Below are 17819 nucleotides of genomic sequence, written 5' to 3'. Positions count from 1 at the left end.
TATATCTGAGCTAATAAATATGACATGTTTGCTTTTTTCTCAAAAGTTACTACCTGTTGGAATCATTTCCACGTAAGAAAGTACTATTTTGTAGGAGTTAGGTGATGTTAACTCAGCCTAATAATTAGCTTCTTGCCTCTCTGGTTATTTATTCAGTTTTTCCTGAGTATTTATATGCTCAAGGGAAGCTCAGTAAATACCTGTTGTCTACTCTGTTGCAAACACTGTGCTAGCGGCTGTGATTCATAGGCCTCCTCTAGAAGGAGAGATTCACAAGTATGTCAATGTTTATAACAAAGTGTGACTGGATAATGTTAGAAATAAATGCACTGGGGTTTGGGTTCACGTAGAAAAGACACACTTGCAGTCTATAAATGGTCTATTTTAGATTGAACACTCTGTCCTCTTTCCGATATCTCTGTGAATATCAAATGTCCTACTTACAGCCAGAACTAAAGAACTGCAAAAATGATCCAAAGCCAATTCCTCTTCTGTCCCACCTGCAGCTTGCATTGATCCTCTAGTGTTTTTAATCAATCTTGCTAAATACTCCTGTAGGGAAAATGAGTAGTGATGAGAAGTAATCTTGCTGCTACTTTCTTCTGAAAAATTTAATGATTGATTTACAGATATTACTTATTCATCATGATATCCCATTGTAGAAGATGGGGATTAAATTTCAGTCTTAAAGGTTATGGGATCCCTCAAGGCTTAGCGTATAGTAATGAAAAATTAAGAACCTAAAAAGGGGATTTCAGATTCTGTATAGTGAATAAACTTTTATCAGGCCTTGCTTCTGATATGAATTTAGGATTATGTGGATAGGAATATGCTATGAGCTTTTTACTGCAGCCTTAGAACTTTCTCTATATTTTTTATACAATTTCTTATTTACTTATTTCTCTTCAGTTTAAAGCAAATGCTCTAGTTTTCCTGAAGTCATAAATAATCTCTGGGCCTTTCCCAACTGGTCTGTAGAGGCCCTCTTAATAAGGCCTCCAAAACATAAATAGAAATCATTTACCTAACTTGATATCACAAACAGAAGCCATCCCTTTGATAAGTCTATGTCTAATGGCTTACAAGTTAACTCTTTCCTCTGAATATTAACAGATGTCCTGGACATTGCCTGTTGTATTTGGAGTAATACATACTTCCTAGAGTACATGGTCTTTCTGAGCCACAAAACCTAATTCTTCGAATTCTAAAAAGATCTCCAAGGAGAATAATAGATCCTTTAGATACATGGTTTGCCTGGTTTCTGTTTCTTTTTTTCTTTTTTGTGAGACAGAGTCTCACTCTGTCGCCCAGGCTGGAGTACAGTGGCGCAATCTCGGCTCACCGCAACCTCTGCCTCCTGGGTTCAAGTGATTCTCCTGCCTTAGCCTCCCCAGTAGCTGGGACTTCAGGTGCACACCACCACATGGGCCCAGCTAATTTTTGTATTTTTAGTAGAGACAGGGTTTCATCATGTTGGCCAGGATGATCTCGATCTCCTGACCTCATGATCCGCCCGCCTCAGCCTCCCAAAGTGCTGGGATTACAGGCGTGAGCCACTGTGCCCGGCCTGCCTGGTTTCTTTGATTTTTAATTTTTGATGTTCCTGGGTACATACTAGATGTATATATTTCTGGAGAACATACAGATATTTTAGTACAGGCGTGCAGTGTGTAATAATCACATCACGGAAACTGGGGTATCCATCCCCTGAAGCATTTATCCTTTGTGTTACAAACAATACAGTTATACTCTTTTAGCTATTGGTTTGCCTGTCTTAAAATATTTTAAGCTTAATGTGAAGCATGTTACCCTTAGTAAAAATTCCCATTCTTTTTACGTTCTGATAAGGTCACAAATAGGAAACTTATTTCAGAACTTGGTTCTTTTCTGTAATTTACTTTTAGTGCTGTTTTGGAACCCCATTTTGAAGTATACATTCCCACAGTATGGCAATTAATCTATTTCTTCCTTAGGCTAATGAGTCTTTTCTTGCAATGTCTTCATTTATTCATTCGTCAAACTCTTGAACATCTTGTATGTAAAGCACTTTGCAAAAAATCCCTGGTATAACCACTGAAGCACAGAAACACAACATTTGGCTTCGTGACCTGATACCACCTATTTCTCTAGGAATTGAACAGGTTCTGGTGGTGTTTGGTTAACAGGTTATTATTCTAAAGTCATGCCATCTTTATGGATCACACATTAAGCCTTTTTAATGTATTATTTTAAAACTTAAACACCAATATTCTGTATTTTTACTTATTTTTTATATGTGACTGTATGTGACTCCCAGTTTTACCTTCCTTGCTTAGGTTGACATGATCGTGACACTGGGAGGCCTTGCTGGGCGTTTTGACCAGATTATGGCATCTGTGAATACCTTGTTCCAAGCGACTCACATCACTCCTTTTCCAATTATAATAATCCAAGAGGAATCGCTGATCTACCTGCTCCAACCAGTAAGTCAAAAGTGAATATAATGTGAGCCCTTTCCTTCACAAAGCTTCTACCACTTGAGTAGACTAGGAGAAAACATTGGCCCTGCTTGGGTCTTTGAACTGTGAGTGGAATTGAACATGTGCTCTTTCTTGTGGCCACTTTAGTTCTGCCCCAGGTCACTGACCAGCAAAAATGTGGAGGAGGATCCTGAAAGTTTTCATTTTATTTTATCTAGAAAACAAGAGAAAATGTCGTAACTCTAAATCGACTAAGAATTAAATTGAGCACTTTTTGCGTTTTGAACAGCTGAATGTGAATGATATTTGAGAAAAACCTCAGTAGGGGAAACACAAGGCTTGGCAAATGTTGCTAATGTAATTCTTATGTATTTTGAGTGTTGTCATTATAATTGGATATAATTGGAAACTGGGTTTGATTTCATTAGGCACTTAGAAGACAATCTTTAGTTTTTACTATTCATAAGTTGCCTGGTGATTAGTTCTCTGTCTCTGAATAATTTCTAATGATGTCTTTCATTTCCAATGATAAACATTAATGACATTTTCTCTCAATGTAGTGCATAGAACAGAATTCTTACTAAACAAACAAATTTTATGAGGTTTATTGGTGGATTTCAGTTGAAAAATATCATTTGGTGACTTTTTAATTATACTTTAAGTTTTAGGGAACATGTGCACAACGTGCAGGTTTGTTACATATGTATACATATGCCATGTTGGTGTGCTGCACCCATTAACTCGTCATTTAACATTAGGTATATTAGTGGATAGTTCTTAACATTTTTGCTTCTAATTGTAGTCTACTTCTTACAATTTTGCTTCTACCCTGTTGCTACACACCATCTGTAGCCGGCGTAACTAGAAATTGTGGTTTGGTTAATAGGGTGGGTTTAGTGCATGCTCACTATTCTTTAGCCAGTTTTACATTTTTTTCCTGGCTCTTTGCGTGTCCTAGCCATGTTGCTTTCTGGATAAATATGGAAGGGGAGGAGAAGAATTCAGATTTCAAACTATACTATCCATTTATTTCGTCAACAGTTACAGACTGCCTTCTACGTATTTGTTGCACTGCATAGCAATTAAGGATAAAAATAAATAGTTTCATATGATCTTTGCTCTCCAGATTAAGTGCAATGAAAGATCCATTTATACAAATGTAATCACAATTCAGTGTTGAAAGATTAGTACCAAAAAATGAAATAACAGAAAACTGAGGCATGTGTGTAGTAAGAAAAGTCTTCACAGAGGCACTCATATTGTATTCACTCAATTAATTCAACAAACATTTACTGAGTACCTGCTACTTGCCAGGCTCCTTTCTAGGGATAGAGCAGTTAACAATATAAACAGAAATCCTTTCATGCAGCATACCTTCTACTGAGCTTACAATTCAACACAGTCTTCAAGGATGAGTAGATTCTTGCTATGGAAGATGATGGGAAAGTTATTTAATTCAAGAGGAGCCAGGAAAGAAACACGGAGATGCAGAATATGTTATAGGATTTGTAGGTAATTCTATGCAGCTAAAATATGGGCTGTGGTATGGAAAAATGCCGGAAGATAAGACTAGAAAACTAGCCGGGATACTGATTATGAAGAGCTTTAAATTCCACACAATGGAATGTGAACTTCTTTTTGCCATAGGTTTTGGAAAGTCATTAAAAGATTTTGGTTAGCAGTACAGATATGCTTTTTAGATTTCTTATCAAATTTGTTAAATACCCATAGACTCCCAACAGTTTCTGAAGTTTCAAACTTACTACTATTGTGAAGCAATGAGCTTTGTTATATTGCACTAAATCGATGGTATGACTGCTACAGTATTCAGTTGTAACTTGTCTCTGTATAGATGCTCTGGTCAATATATTACTAGTTAAAGATGCAGTACAATACTTTTTAAAATTATAATTGGCAGATTCACTGATAGAATAAGCCACATCTAAAATATGAATTCTACATTAAGGTATTTTTACTGTTTTGGGTTTCTGTATTTTCCCTATAATTGGTATAATTATGAGCTTTCTGAAATGCATTTGGCTTGGGATTCATTGGATTTTCTTCCATCTATAGATTGTTGTCTGTCATCATTTCTGGAAAACTCTCAACCATTATGTTTTCAAATATTGCCTTATTCTTTTTCTCTTTTCTTCTGTACCTCCAATTAAATGTATTTAAGATCCTCTACTTGTGCCATATATATCTCAGCACTTTCATATTTTCTATGTCTTAATCTTTCTCGGCTGCATTCTGAAGTTCTTCACTACCTCTGTGTTCTGTTCACTGTCCCGCTTCATCTCTACCTATCTGCAGCTAGACCCACCCTCTGCATTTTTAATTCCTGCCATGTTTATTCTTTCTTAACATGCTTGCCCTTTACTCACATTTTCGAGGGGCTCTTTCTTAAAACATAATTATCAAACTGGTTTTATAGTCTAGAATAATTCTAATATAAGCCAGCTGCCTTTTATGTTCACTTTTGCTTTCATATTTCGTGACCTCAATTCCTTCTCTGTTTTATGATTTTTGGCGGGACCTCACATTTCTGAGAACTTTAAGTGTGGGAATTATTTGAGGCGTGGGTTAAAAGTGAATCCAAGGAGAATTTACATTTGCTTTTGCCTGGCTGCTGAGTAGACTTGTAGCCCAGTTCTATGGGAGCATTAACTACTTAGGACATTTTGTCTGAGACTATATTGGACCACGTTGTCAGTGTAGACTCTGAATGTAACGCTGCTGAGAATTTGATGTCTGGTTACAAATGCTCAGGGGAGACTTTTCTCATCTCAGTTATGGAGTGCCAAAGTTTGGTTGGCCACTTTTCCTAGCAGACCAGTGGGAGTGTTATTCATATTCATCTTGATATTTCGGATCTCTGCTTTATGTGGTACAGCATCCTTTTAGATGTCCACCTTGGGCAGGCCTTGGGCTTTGTCTTCTGACAACCTTCCCTAGTTGGGGGCTTTAGAAACTGAAGCTCAGGTTCATCTGATTTGCTAAACACTCTCCAGATGAAAGTTAGCCTTGGCCTTCTTTTTATATCAAAATGTAGTTTTTGGCTTCTGGGCAAAATTCTTTTTCTTTCTTTTTCTTCTTTTTTTTTTTTTTGGAGACAGAGCCTCCCTCTGTTGCCCAGGCTGGAGTGCAGTGGCGTGATCTAGGCTCACTGCAGCCTCTGCCTCCTAGAATTCTTTTTTTTTTTAAAGATACATTTGATGCATTTTAGAAGATTCTCTTAATATTTTTTTAATATTTTTATTGTTTTCAGTTGGCCAGGGCACTAATCTATCATATTGCGTCTGTACCTCAGTTACCCCCCACCCCCTGTCTGTGTTGCAGTAATGATCAATTCCAGATCTGAGAGGCTTTCCAAGATTAGGTTTATTAAGTTTTTTTTTCTTATTAATAGAATATCTGATGTGGCTTGAGAGGCATCCCACATTTTATATCTAAGCTAACTGGAACACATTGCTGAAGCAGAGAAATTGATTGCTAGAATGTGGCACCACATTTTTTAAAGGCCAGGCCTGCCTATAGCCTTTGCCACCTTCTGCAGGAATGAAGTTCTGCCGCCCCAGCCCAACTGCAAAGGCAGTCTAGGAAATGAAGCTTGTGGGCCCAGGAAGAGGAAACACTGATTTACAAAGCAAGTCTCTCTCAAACTGCCAGACACGGATATCTTGAAAGAAATTCTGGAATCGTGACCCTACATAACTTATAGGAATGTAACGTACAATGTGTTAGGCTTTAGTTAGTTATTAAGGCAGAATCCCCAGTTCTCTAAAGTGGTAAACATGTTAAGGGTACCTGTGTAGCCAAATCCTCAAATATAATGCAATGTAGATTCTCTCTGTGATAATTTTGATTTTGTGTCATTGGAATAACTACAAAATCACCTTATCCTAATGAAGTAGTTATTACATAGTGTGGTGCAAAAAGCTCATGGAAGATTACACTCTCTGTTCTTTAAGGGAGTGACAATGGCAGGCACAGGCTTCCACCTGTGGGGTTAGCAGTACAGCCTTTGCTCGTCTTGGCCACTCTGTTCTAGGGAGTTCTTTCTCGAGACACAGCCTGGCTGTCTGCTTTTCTATCACTTTTAGTAAGAAAATAGCAAGAAAATTAGTAACACAAATGCATATGTTAAAGTGAATATGTTTAGGGGTTTAAGGTATGGATGGATCTCATGTGATCCACCATATTGGTAACAAGTTTTAATTGTATACCTGTGAATGGGATTAATACTAAAGATCAGTTAAAAACTACTATAGACCAGCCGTGGTGGCTCACGCCTATAATCCCAGCACTTTGGGAGGCCAACGTGGGCCAATCACCTGAGGTCAGGAGTTTGAGACCAGCCTGACCAACATGGTGCACCGTGTCTCTACTAAAAATACAAAATTAGCCAGGCGTGGTGGTGCATGCCTATAATCCCAGCTACTTGGAAGGCTGAGGCAGGAGAATCGCTTGAACACGGGAGGTGGAGGTTGCAGTGAGCCGAGATCGTGCCACTGCACTCTAGCCTGGGTAACAAGAGGAAAACTTCGTCAAAAAAAAAAAAAAAAAAAAAAACAACTATAAAATTACTACACAGAAGCATTCTACATCCTAAAAATGAGACTTGTACCATTGGGTCTGAACTGGCTCTGTCAGGTGTTACTTCATATAACTGTGTTATTAATATATATAACTGTGTTATTAATATATGTGATACATGCACTAACTGTGCCTGTACATTACATAGCGTGCATACTTTGGGGAAGATATTCAGAATGGACATCTACAGCAGACTGTTCATTATTTTTAGAATATACAGTCACAGGACGGGCAGGAGAAATGTTATAAATTTAAACTGAAATCATTTAAAAATATTGCAAAAGTAGGCTTAAGAAAATGTCTCGTATGCTTTAGTGCCAGATAAAGAATGACTTTAAAAAATGCTCATCATCACTGGCCATCAGAGAAATGCAAATCAAAACCACAATGAGATACCATCTCACACCAGTTAGAATGGCCATCATTAAAAAGTCAGGAAACAACAGGTGCTGGAGAGGATGTGGAGAAATAGGAACACTTTTACACTGTTGGTAGGACCGTAAACTAGTTCAACCATTGTGGAAGTCGGTGTGGCGATTCCTCAGGGATCTAGAACTAGAAATACCATTTGACCCATCCATCCCATTACTGGGTATGTACCCAAAGGACTATAAATCATGCTGCTATGAGGACACATGCACACGTGTGTTCGTTGCGGCACTATTTACAATAGCAAAGAGTTGGAACCAACCCAAATGTCCAACAACGATAGACTGGATTAAGAAAATGTGGCACATATACACCATGGAATACTATGCAGCCATAAAAAATGATGAGTTCATGTCCTTTGTAGGGACATAGATGAAACTGGAAATCATCATTCTCAGTAAACTATCTCAAGGACAAAAAACCAAACACCGCATGTTCTCACTCATAGGTGGGAATTGAACAATGAGAACACATGGACACAGGAAGGGGAACATCACACTCCGGGGACTGTTGTGGGGTCGGGGGAGGGGGGAGGGATAGCATTAGGAGATACACCTAATGCTAAATGACGAGTTAATGGGTGCAGCAAACCAACATGGCACAAGGATACATATGTAACAGACCTGCACATTGTGCACATGTACCCTAAAACTTAAAGTATAATAATAAAAAATAAAAAAAAAGAAAACAAAAAAATGTTATACAATCTACTGGGAAAAAAAACTTTAAATTTTTAATTTTTTTTTTAATTAAAGTCAACATATAGTTGTTGAGGAAGATAATACTGATACTTTTACAAGAAGCATCTCATCTGAGCCTTATAACAATACTGGGAGAAAAGTAGGATAATATGGTCACACAGTGAAGTGTTTTGTCTCAACACTTTTTCCACAACATTGCATTTCCTCCTTCATGGGTTAATGGACTAAGATGCAAATAATAAACCCTTGAAACAAGTCACAGTCCATAGGCTGGTAATTATCCATAAGCAGTGTATAACTGATGGCTGGTTAGTGTGTGCATGTGTATATATAAATATATGTGTGTGTGTGTGTGTGTGTGTATGTGTACATAAATGTTTTTTCCCCTATGATATTATTTTCAAGTAAGATAAATCTTGGATGCACTTTAAGGATATACCTCATCTTGTTGCTGTATCCTTAAGGAAAAATGACTTTCTGAAGTTTTATAATAAAATTTACATCTAACAATAATCTTTCATCATTTAAGCAGACTAAATGATTTACCATTAAGCTTTGCTAAAGTGGTAAAAATTCAATATAAATGTTAATTATTATGAGTGTGAGATTTGAGCCTAGTGTGTTCTAGAATTTTTTTTTCAATTGGATGATTTGAAATTAAAGATAATAGGAGGACTAAGTCATCTTATAGCAACTGTTTATCTGATAATTTTTTTAGTCTAGTAACTTGGTAAGAGAGCTTGTGTTATATCTGCTACACTAATTTTAATTGGCTAGAATAGTCCTAGTCCCTGGAACCAGAATGTACTTTTCTTGATCTTTTTAAAAAAGCCTATCCTCGTATCATCTTAATCTTTCTGTGATGTTCTGTGTTTCTTTTGGAGTGTTTACATGTGAGACTCTCACGAGACTAGGTTGTGTAAATAAGTAATTATCTTCCATTCATTAAGACTATTTTAGTCATTTCAGACTGATCTATATGTCATAGTAGCAATTCACTTAAAGTGTATAGTTTGTTGAAGTCTAAAGTGTGTGTTCTCTTTTCAGTCCCCTCTCTGTGATGTATTTTTATTAGTTATAAATGGAATTTTAAAACAAGGATACAATGAGGTAGTTCCAGTTAAAATGAACATGGGAAGACGTTTGGAATTTTTTTTTAGCTGGTTGCCTTTTTTAGCATGTAAGGTTTTTCATATGGTATTTTGGGCATATTTCACTTACTATGGGTCAGAATGTCATTATGAGTGAAAACGTTGGTAGGTAGCGTTTACTTTGTAGGAATGTTCAATTTGCCATTTGAAAAATAGAAAATTCAAAATAGGATCCATCATAGTCCCTTCCTTAAAATAAACATCCTTCTTTTACTTCCAAAAATGTGTTCTTGATAAGACATCATCACCTTTTATGAGGAGGGGATGCTATGAAATAGATGACAGACATTTCAGACATGAAACATCGCTGATGTCAGTAACTAGTTAGGCCATCTTCCTGCTGAAGAGTCAGCTGCTCGGAGCCATGTTTATCATGCTGCCTGTGCGGAGTGTGGGCGGCTCCAGGTTTCACATACATACTTTCTCATTTTCTGGTCCTGTGCTTCTCAGGAGTACAGAAACATTAGCTTCTGTACACTGAGCATAAATTATCTTTTATCTCCAAGTTTTATGGCAGTTTGTAATACAAGTTAATAGGATTTATAACCAAGAAATGAGATGTCCAAGAGTTAATAAGGCATGCCTTTTAGATTATCCTAAACCTTGCTCGGTGATTCCCGCTCAGGATTCCAGTATCTATATAGGAGAAGGTGGCACAGAGCAGACTTCTGTCAGTTTTTATCTCACTGGAGCAAACTTGCAAATATGTTGTAAATATTTCTTCCTCATCATTTTAGTCATGCTTTACTGCTGCTTGTTTTTTTTTTTCTCTTTCACCAGATCAATTATTTACTATATAATGTCCTAACATTATTTACATTATACATTTGTAATGCTGGTAATGAATATGATAAAATATGCTGAGAGTTTGATAGAAAGAAGCTGAATATTCATGATATAAATTTGCTATGCCTGATGGTTTCTGCTGAGAACTGGGCGTTTGGGTCGGTCTACCCTTGTGCGCACATGTCCAGCACAACCTCATCAGTGATAACATCAAAGAAGTGATTCTCAGCGTGATTTCAAGTAGGCGACAGAGAGTTCTCAATTTTAGACAACACTGAAATCTTCCCACACTATTTATTACCCATTTTAATTCCCTTCTTTGGAATAATCATTATTATTTTATTCTTCCTCTGTATCTTTCATGTAATTTTTATTGTTGCCTGGCCTTTTAGAATTCCTAGTATAAACTACATAGTATCACAGAACTATTAAATATATATTATTAAATATAATAAACTATTAAATAGTGTAAATAGTGTAAAGCTTTAGAGATCATTTTATAGATGAGCAGTTGCAGAGACATTTATGTGATCTGCCCAAGGTTATATGCAGTGTTTCTTTGGTAGGTAATTGATACTGAAATTGAAAAAGATCTGATGCAGTAATAGTCTGAAAAAGGACCATAGGCATTTCATACCAGAAATGGCCTGTTACATTGACCTTCCCAACCTCCCTCCATCTTCCAAAAGGCACATTGTGAATACCTGTTCCTACCTGGCCTACACCCACCTCAGCTTGTTGCCCTGGGAAAGTTTTGCCACTCAGGGTTCAACGCCTGGCTGAAATACTCTTTACCTTCAAATTCTGTCCTTGCCTGGTTCTCTCCTTTCTTGGACTTGTTTGCTCTGCCATGCCAGTGCAGCAGATTCTTCTTCACATGGAATGCACACGGACACATCTTTGCTAAGCATCCTCTTCTTTTCCCTCTCTTAAAGTGTTGCCCGGCTTTCTAGGGAACAATTTTCAATACTCATTCTCTCCTTTTCTTTCCCCTTTCCTTTGTGTTCTTTTTTTCCTCCTCCTCTACATGGCATTTAAAAAAATAATACAAAAATCTATCCTGTTGTAGTATGTGTTAATTTCATACACGTAAGCAGGAAAACCTTGTATTTTAGTATGAAATAAGACAATAAAATTCCAGAGCTATACAGTTCTCATTTTTTAAGTGCCCTAGTGTTCCCTTTAAATCTCCATAGAAATTTTTCCTCTATGGTTTTATCCATGTTTAATTAAACTAATTTTCATTTAAGAAGTTAAACTACACACTTGTCTTTACCTTGTAGCTATTGTTGTCTGTTTTGTTGATTCACAGAGTAGGATACTTCAAAAACAAACATTCAGTAAATACCTATGATGTGATAGGCACTGTGATAGGCACTCAGAGTACAGAAATAAAAGGCACTGCCTTTATTCTGCTGCTCACAGTTTAGTACAAGAGACAGAATAAATATTAAAATTCAGAAATACATATGAGAAAACACGGGGAGCTGGGGGATGGCAGGAATCAAGCATCTCACCCAGATGGGACACAGGGCCAGTGGTCCCCAACCCTAATACTTGCCACTCACCCACACTGCATGCAGGCTCTTTGACCTTAAAGAAGCCTTTCACTGAGAAAGATTTATAGGAAGATGTCCATCAGCAAAAACTTAAGGTGATCCCTCAGTGATTCCAAAGCAGTATAGGAGGAAATACCGAATTCAGTCTTCATGGAAACTCTTTGAAAAGTTATGTGAACATTGGCCTTTCCTTTCAACCATGAGTGATGGAGAATCAGTTTTGGAGACTTGAATAGTTTCTAAGAGATGATATCAAGACTCCATAAGTGATATGGAGATGATATCTGAACTCAAGACTGCTAAGAAGTCAGGCAAAGAAAGGAATAATGACATTTAATGTGGAAGGAATATAAAGCAACAAGAAAACTTGGCACGTTTGGGGAACAGCAAACTGCTGGATCATGGGGAGCCATTGGAGGTGCAGCTGGAGGGAAGCAGGCTCTAGAGCATGAGGGCTTCCTTGAATCCCCAGGAAGTGGTCTCTATATTGAAAATAAAGGTCAGGTTTTAAGGGTTTTTTTAATGAAATGAGTGGCATTTGATTGATATTTTAGAAAGTTTAATTTGGTGGAAGTATAGATTGTTTATGGAAGAAATAGAGGCCAACCAATTCTCTTGGAAATCCAAGGAACAAATGGTGAGTAAACTTAAGTAAACATGAGAGTGAAGGAAAGATGATGGAGTTTGTTGGGAGGTGTGCTCAGAAGTCTTCATCGTAGAAATGCAGAGGGAGGAGTCGGTGTAATACCTGCATCCTGCATTAGGGAACTGGGTGCTGTCCTTCTTTGAGATAGAGCAAATGGGAAGAGCAGATCAAAATGGGAAGATCAGCAGTTGACTCTGGGATATAAAGAGAAAGATCTATCTTTGGAACCAAATGGAATTGCCTCGAAGGATATATGGTCTGGCCTGGAGGTATACCTTGAAAATTGTCAATATGTAAAAAGGCAAAAGAGTGATGAGCTTGGATGTCAAGAATAAATAGGATACAATGGATTTGGCAGCTAGGAAGAAATTAGCCAGGAAGAAATTTTGATAAGTTTTTATGGCACAATATGGGTGGAAACTATATTACTATGAGTTGAGTATTAAATGGGAAGGGCAGTTGAAATATATTTGTTTTCTTTTGTGTTACTGTTTACCCTTTTTTGTTGTTCCCTTATAGAAGTTGATTTTTTTGTGCTAAACTGGGAACTAATAATGGCTTATAAAACTGTTTTGGTGAGACCATTTTTCCAAGTTAAAAACAAAACCATAGCACATGTATTTGGGATTTTGCCTTTGTATCTTGTGCAGCATGACTGAGAGTGCAGCTGCCATGCTGCATGTCTGTAAAATGCTGCAGATATTCATGGACACTAATTATACCAGCATACACTGGAGAAGTACTTTTCACCCTACTTTTAACCAATATTTTCTTCCAGGAAAAAAAAAGAAAAAGAAAAAGAATCTCCTGGCCCAAACCCCAGCTCCACATCTCTTATAAACCCTTTGACACCTCTTCTACTTGAACATCTGTGGTATGGGGCTAAGGCATGGTGGAACTCTGTTTCAAACCTTTTAGACGCCTTTTCTGGTCTAGGGAAAACTAGTCCGAACATTCCACAAGTACGCTTTTCTCTGCTTTTCTGAACTCACTGTACACTTTCAAATATATTTTTAAGTCATTCTTGTCTTTTAAAACCTGACTCAAAATTTTTGTCTTCTATGCAGCATTTCCAAATAAACCCTCTAAACCTCCTTCATCTGGATCACTTTTATCATCTTTTGTCTTCGTTTATTCCAGCTGCTATAACAAAATACCATAAACTTGGTTTTATAAACAACAGAAATTCATCTCTCATAGTTATGGAGATTGGGAAGTCCAAGATCAAGACGCCAGTAGATTGAATGTCTGGTGAGGGCCCCTTGGCTGGTTGGCTCTTTCTTACTGTGTTCTCCCATAGCAGAAGGGGCAACTAAGCTCTCTAGGACCTCTTTTTTTTAAAGGTACTGATTGCATTCATGAGGGCTCTGCCCTCATTACTTAATTGCCTCCCTAAAGCTCTACCTCTTAATACTATCACATTGGTGATTAGGTTTCAACAGATGAATTGGGAGGCAAGTGCGTGAGGAACATTAGGAACAACCAAGCACTTTTTTTTAATGTTTTGTTTTTTTTTTTTCTCCTTTGGGCCTCAAATACTCTAAACCTAAAACAAAATTTATTGAGTTATAACTTTTCTTGTTTCTGAACTTTAAAAAACATATAATTGCATATTTTGATAAAAGATGAAATAAAAATTATCACAGTTTATCTAATGCTAGCCAAGTCTAAATAAATAGGAAGTTTTAGATAATCTAAATGCATTATTCCATTACCAGAAGCATCCAGTATTGCCTCGTGTTATAAAATGTGGGCTGCCTGGACATCCCTGGTTAGGAGTCAGAGGCTATAACTTGCTCCACTTATTTCGCATTTGACATTTGCCTTTTTCCTTGTATTTTGGGTGCTTACTTGGGGCAGTGATTGTTTCTTTTGGTGGTTGGTAGCATGTTACTGCTGAACAAATACATGCAGATAATGGTGGTGGTGGTGGTGGTGGTGGTGGTGGTGGTGGTGGTGGTGGTGGTGGGCTTTAAAGCAACCTAGATATGATGATGTTTCAAGGGGAAAGGAGTGAAACACTAGCCTGATACCTGCCTCTCACCCACACAGCATAGAGGTTCCTTGACCTTAAAGAAGTCTTTCACCAAGGAAGCTTTATAGAAAGGTGTTCATCAGCAAAAACCTATTGTGACCCTCAGTGATTTCAAAGCAGTAAGGGAGGAAATATCAAATTCAATCTTCGTGGAAATTGTTTAAAAACTTATTTGTACATTGGCCTTTCATTTTCAACCATGAGTGACAGAGAATCAGTTTGGAGACTTGATGCAATCCATAAGAATGCTGTGTGCAGGTGCAGCAATAGAAAAGATGGCATCAGCATTTGTCTGAGCTCTGTCACCATAATTTATTATAATCCAATTCTAGGTAAAGTAATGGAATATTGGATGCAGGATGTCATCTTTTCCTGTATCCCCCCTCCCACAGTCCTCTGTGGCAAGGACACTGGTACACTGTGTCATGTATACTTAGTTCAATTGAGCATTGCTGCAGCATCTTCCTTTGATTGAAAACAAAAGGTTGCCAATGCAGTTATCAATGAACTGTGAAGTGATTTGAGTGTTACCAGCAGGGAAATGAAATGAGCCTCTGGGAAGAAGATTGGCATAAGTGAACGTTTCTATATAAAGAGCTCCACACAGCTCCAGCTGGGTTGTTCTAGTTCTCGGCCAATTAAGGTTTTTTCCTTCAAATGTGGGAGAATTTTCATCTTACTTTTTCTGAAAATGATCAAAACTAAAAGTGAAGAAAAGTGGAAAATTTTACAAAGAAAGTTAAGCTAGGACAGGTGGGGCTGGAGGGTATTTATTCAGACCATACATTCACCCTAGATATTTTGAAGCTCTTTCAAGGAATCGTGTAAGATGTCTCCCTCCCCCATAATACATACATATACATAGAACACATGTAATATATAAGTACACGCACACACCACACAGTTTTACTAAGAAAAAGGAAAGTAAGGATTCTAGATCTCAGGTCTATTGAGAAGGATTATTTTTTGTTTTTGAAAACTGGTATGTGTGTCTTTTAAAAGCTCTAATTAATTCTTCATAACTTTGTTATTATCTGAATTATGATATATGACTTAGATATATACAGAATAGTATACCAGTGAAATATTTTTTTAAAAAGTTTCAGAGTCTGAAAGCTGGTTAGCAGGATATAACCTAAGGTGATAGACACACACAGAGAGAGAAACTTACTTTGAATAAACATAGGAGAGGTATTTTCAATTTCATATTGTTTTCTGAATCAGACTGAGAAACTGCTTATAAAATATTAAGTAGATTCGATAGTCTAAACATTGAAGATATACTGAATATTAATATACTAAATCTCTTGACTGCTGTGCATGATTTATAAAATATCCAAAAGGATGGAAAATTAAAAAACAATAAAATTTTTACTTATATACTGAACACTTTTGTACACTTAACACTTTTACAATTTATGAACTACCTTCATCATCATCTCATTTGATTCTCCCAGCAGCCCTTTTAAGTAAGCAGGCTAGGTACATTTTTCCTACTTCTGAGATGAAGAAACTATGCATAGAACAACATGGTGAATCCATGGTAAATCCATCAACAGTCCAGGAATTTTCTGAACGCGACTTCTGTACCTTTTCTTTATAAGAATCCATAGTTACTCACTAAATTTTATTGGATACATATGGAAGGCTCCAAAAGGATTAAAAAAAAAATAACCAGTTTTACGTATCTTCTATGCATTGTGAGGTTCACCTAGGAGTAAGCATTTGTATTAGTCTGTTCTCACACTGCTAATAAAGACGTACCCAAGACTGGGTAATGTATAAAGAAAAAGAGGTTTAATGGACTCACAGTTCCACATGGCTGGGGAGGCCTCACAATCATGGCAGAAGGTGAAAGAGGAGCAAAAGCACATCTCACATGGTGGCAGGCAAGAGAGGGTGTGCAGGGGAACTGCCCTTTATAAAACCATCAGATCTCTGAGATTTAATCAGTATCACAAGAACAGCATGGGAAAAACCTGCCCCCGTGATTCATTTACCTCCCACTGGGTCCCTCTCACAATATGTGGGAATTATAGAAGCTAAAATTCAAGATGAGATTTGAGTGGGGACATATCCATATCAGCACTGAAATAATCTATGTGGCTTTTTTCTCCCCAATCAATTTTTTAATTATGAAAATTATCATACATACAGATTTTTTTTGTTTTTTGAGATGGAGTCTCACTCTGTTGCCAGGCTGGAGAGCAGTGGCGCAATCTTGGCTCACTGCAACCTCTGCCTCCCGGGTTCAAGCAGTTCTCCTGCCTTAGCTTCCTGAGTAGCTGGAACTACAGGCGTGCACCACCGTGCCCAGCTAATTTTTGTATTTTTAGTAGAGATGGGGTTTCACCATGTTGGCCAGGATGGTCTCTTATCTCTTGACCTCGTGATCTGCCTGCCTTGGCCTCCCAAAGTGCTGGGATTACAGGCGTTAGCCACTGCACCTGGCCACATACAGAGAATTTTTAAAAATAAAACAGTGAACAATATGTTCCAACCATTTTTAATTTTTAACACTTTATCACATATATTCTATTTAGTATCTCTATATAGAAGTATTTTCTTTTTGAGCCACTTGAAAATATGTTGCAGATATCATATCATATTATTCTAAATACTTCAGTATGGGGAATAATATTTAGAAGCCAAGATCTGAGCAATAAGTGTGCTTATTTCTACTGTGGTGGTATTGCTTTTAGACTTCCAGTGAACAGAGCTAAGAAAAATTGTGTGTGTGTGTATACGTATACATATATATCTATAAATCATGAGTTAATATTGATATTTTGAATTCAGTTTTAATATGAATTTTTAAATTTTTTTATGTTTATATGTCTTTTAAAAATTCTGGTTTGAAATAACATACTTTATACTATAATATATAGTAATTAGTTTCAAAATTAGAATACTCATATTTATACAAACAGTAAAACTGAGTGAAATTAAAGACTTTGGAAGTGTTTCTGTAGTTAAGTTATATCTCAGTCAGAGTATTGTCTCTAAAGTTTGTCACCTGAAATGCAAAGTTTTGTTCTTTCTGTGACTATATCAATTTATTAAAATATTAGATTCATTTGTTGTAGTTTATTTGAAATTACAAGGCTTTAGTTTTCAATTTTGCATTATTATTTAAAGTAATTACATAGTTCAGACAGCAAAGGTCAACAAGAAGACAGTCTTAGGAGATGTCTTCTTTTCATTCCTAGCCTCACTACCACCATCCTCTTTCAGAATCTTTGAAATTCTTGCACAAAATATTTAAAAAGTATATATATTTCCTTTTCCTCTTCTTCTTAATAAAAGAAATCTAGTATACTATAAGCATTTGTCTCTTTTTTTCCCCCACTTACTTTATTTTGGAGCCTACTCTATATGCAGTAATAGAGATCATCCTTGTTCCTCTATTATGGCTGCTTAGTACTACTCTACTGTGTGGATTTACCTAAATGGACCA

The 17819-nt window shown here is 36.9% G+C and overlaps 1 protein-coding gene across 1 annotated transcript in view; it reads left to right on the top strand.

Annotated features, from left to right (window-relative positions):
* Positions 1–17819, top strand: part of TPK1 (thiamin pyrophosphokinase 1) — a 398550-nt gene that overhangs the window by 255469 nt on the left and 125262 nt on the right. Inside the window, exon 6 of the mRNA XM_030826376.1 lies at positions 2316–2462. Within this exon, the coding sequence (XP_030682236.1) occupies positions 2316–2462 (147 nt within the window). The remainder of the gene's footprint in view (positions 1–2315; positions 2463–17819) is intronic.

The sequence above is a fragment of the Nomascus leucogenys genome, chromosome 13, assembly GCF_006542625.1.
Source record: "Nomascus leucogenys isolate Asia chromosome 13, Asia_NLE_v1, whole genome shotgun sequence".
Taxonomy (NCBI): domain Eukaryota; kingdom Metazoa; phylum Chordata; class Mammalia; order Primates; family Hylobatidae; genus Nomascus; species Nomascus leucogenys.
Note: the sequence above shows the minus strand (reverse complement) of the source record. Positions and strands in the feature narration are given on the sequence as shown.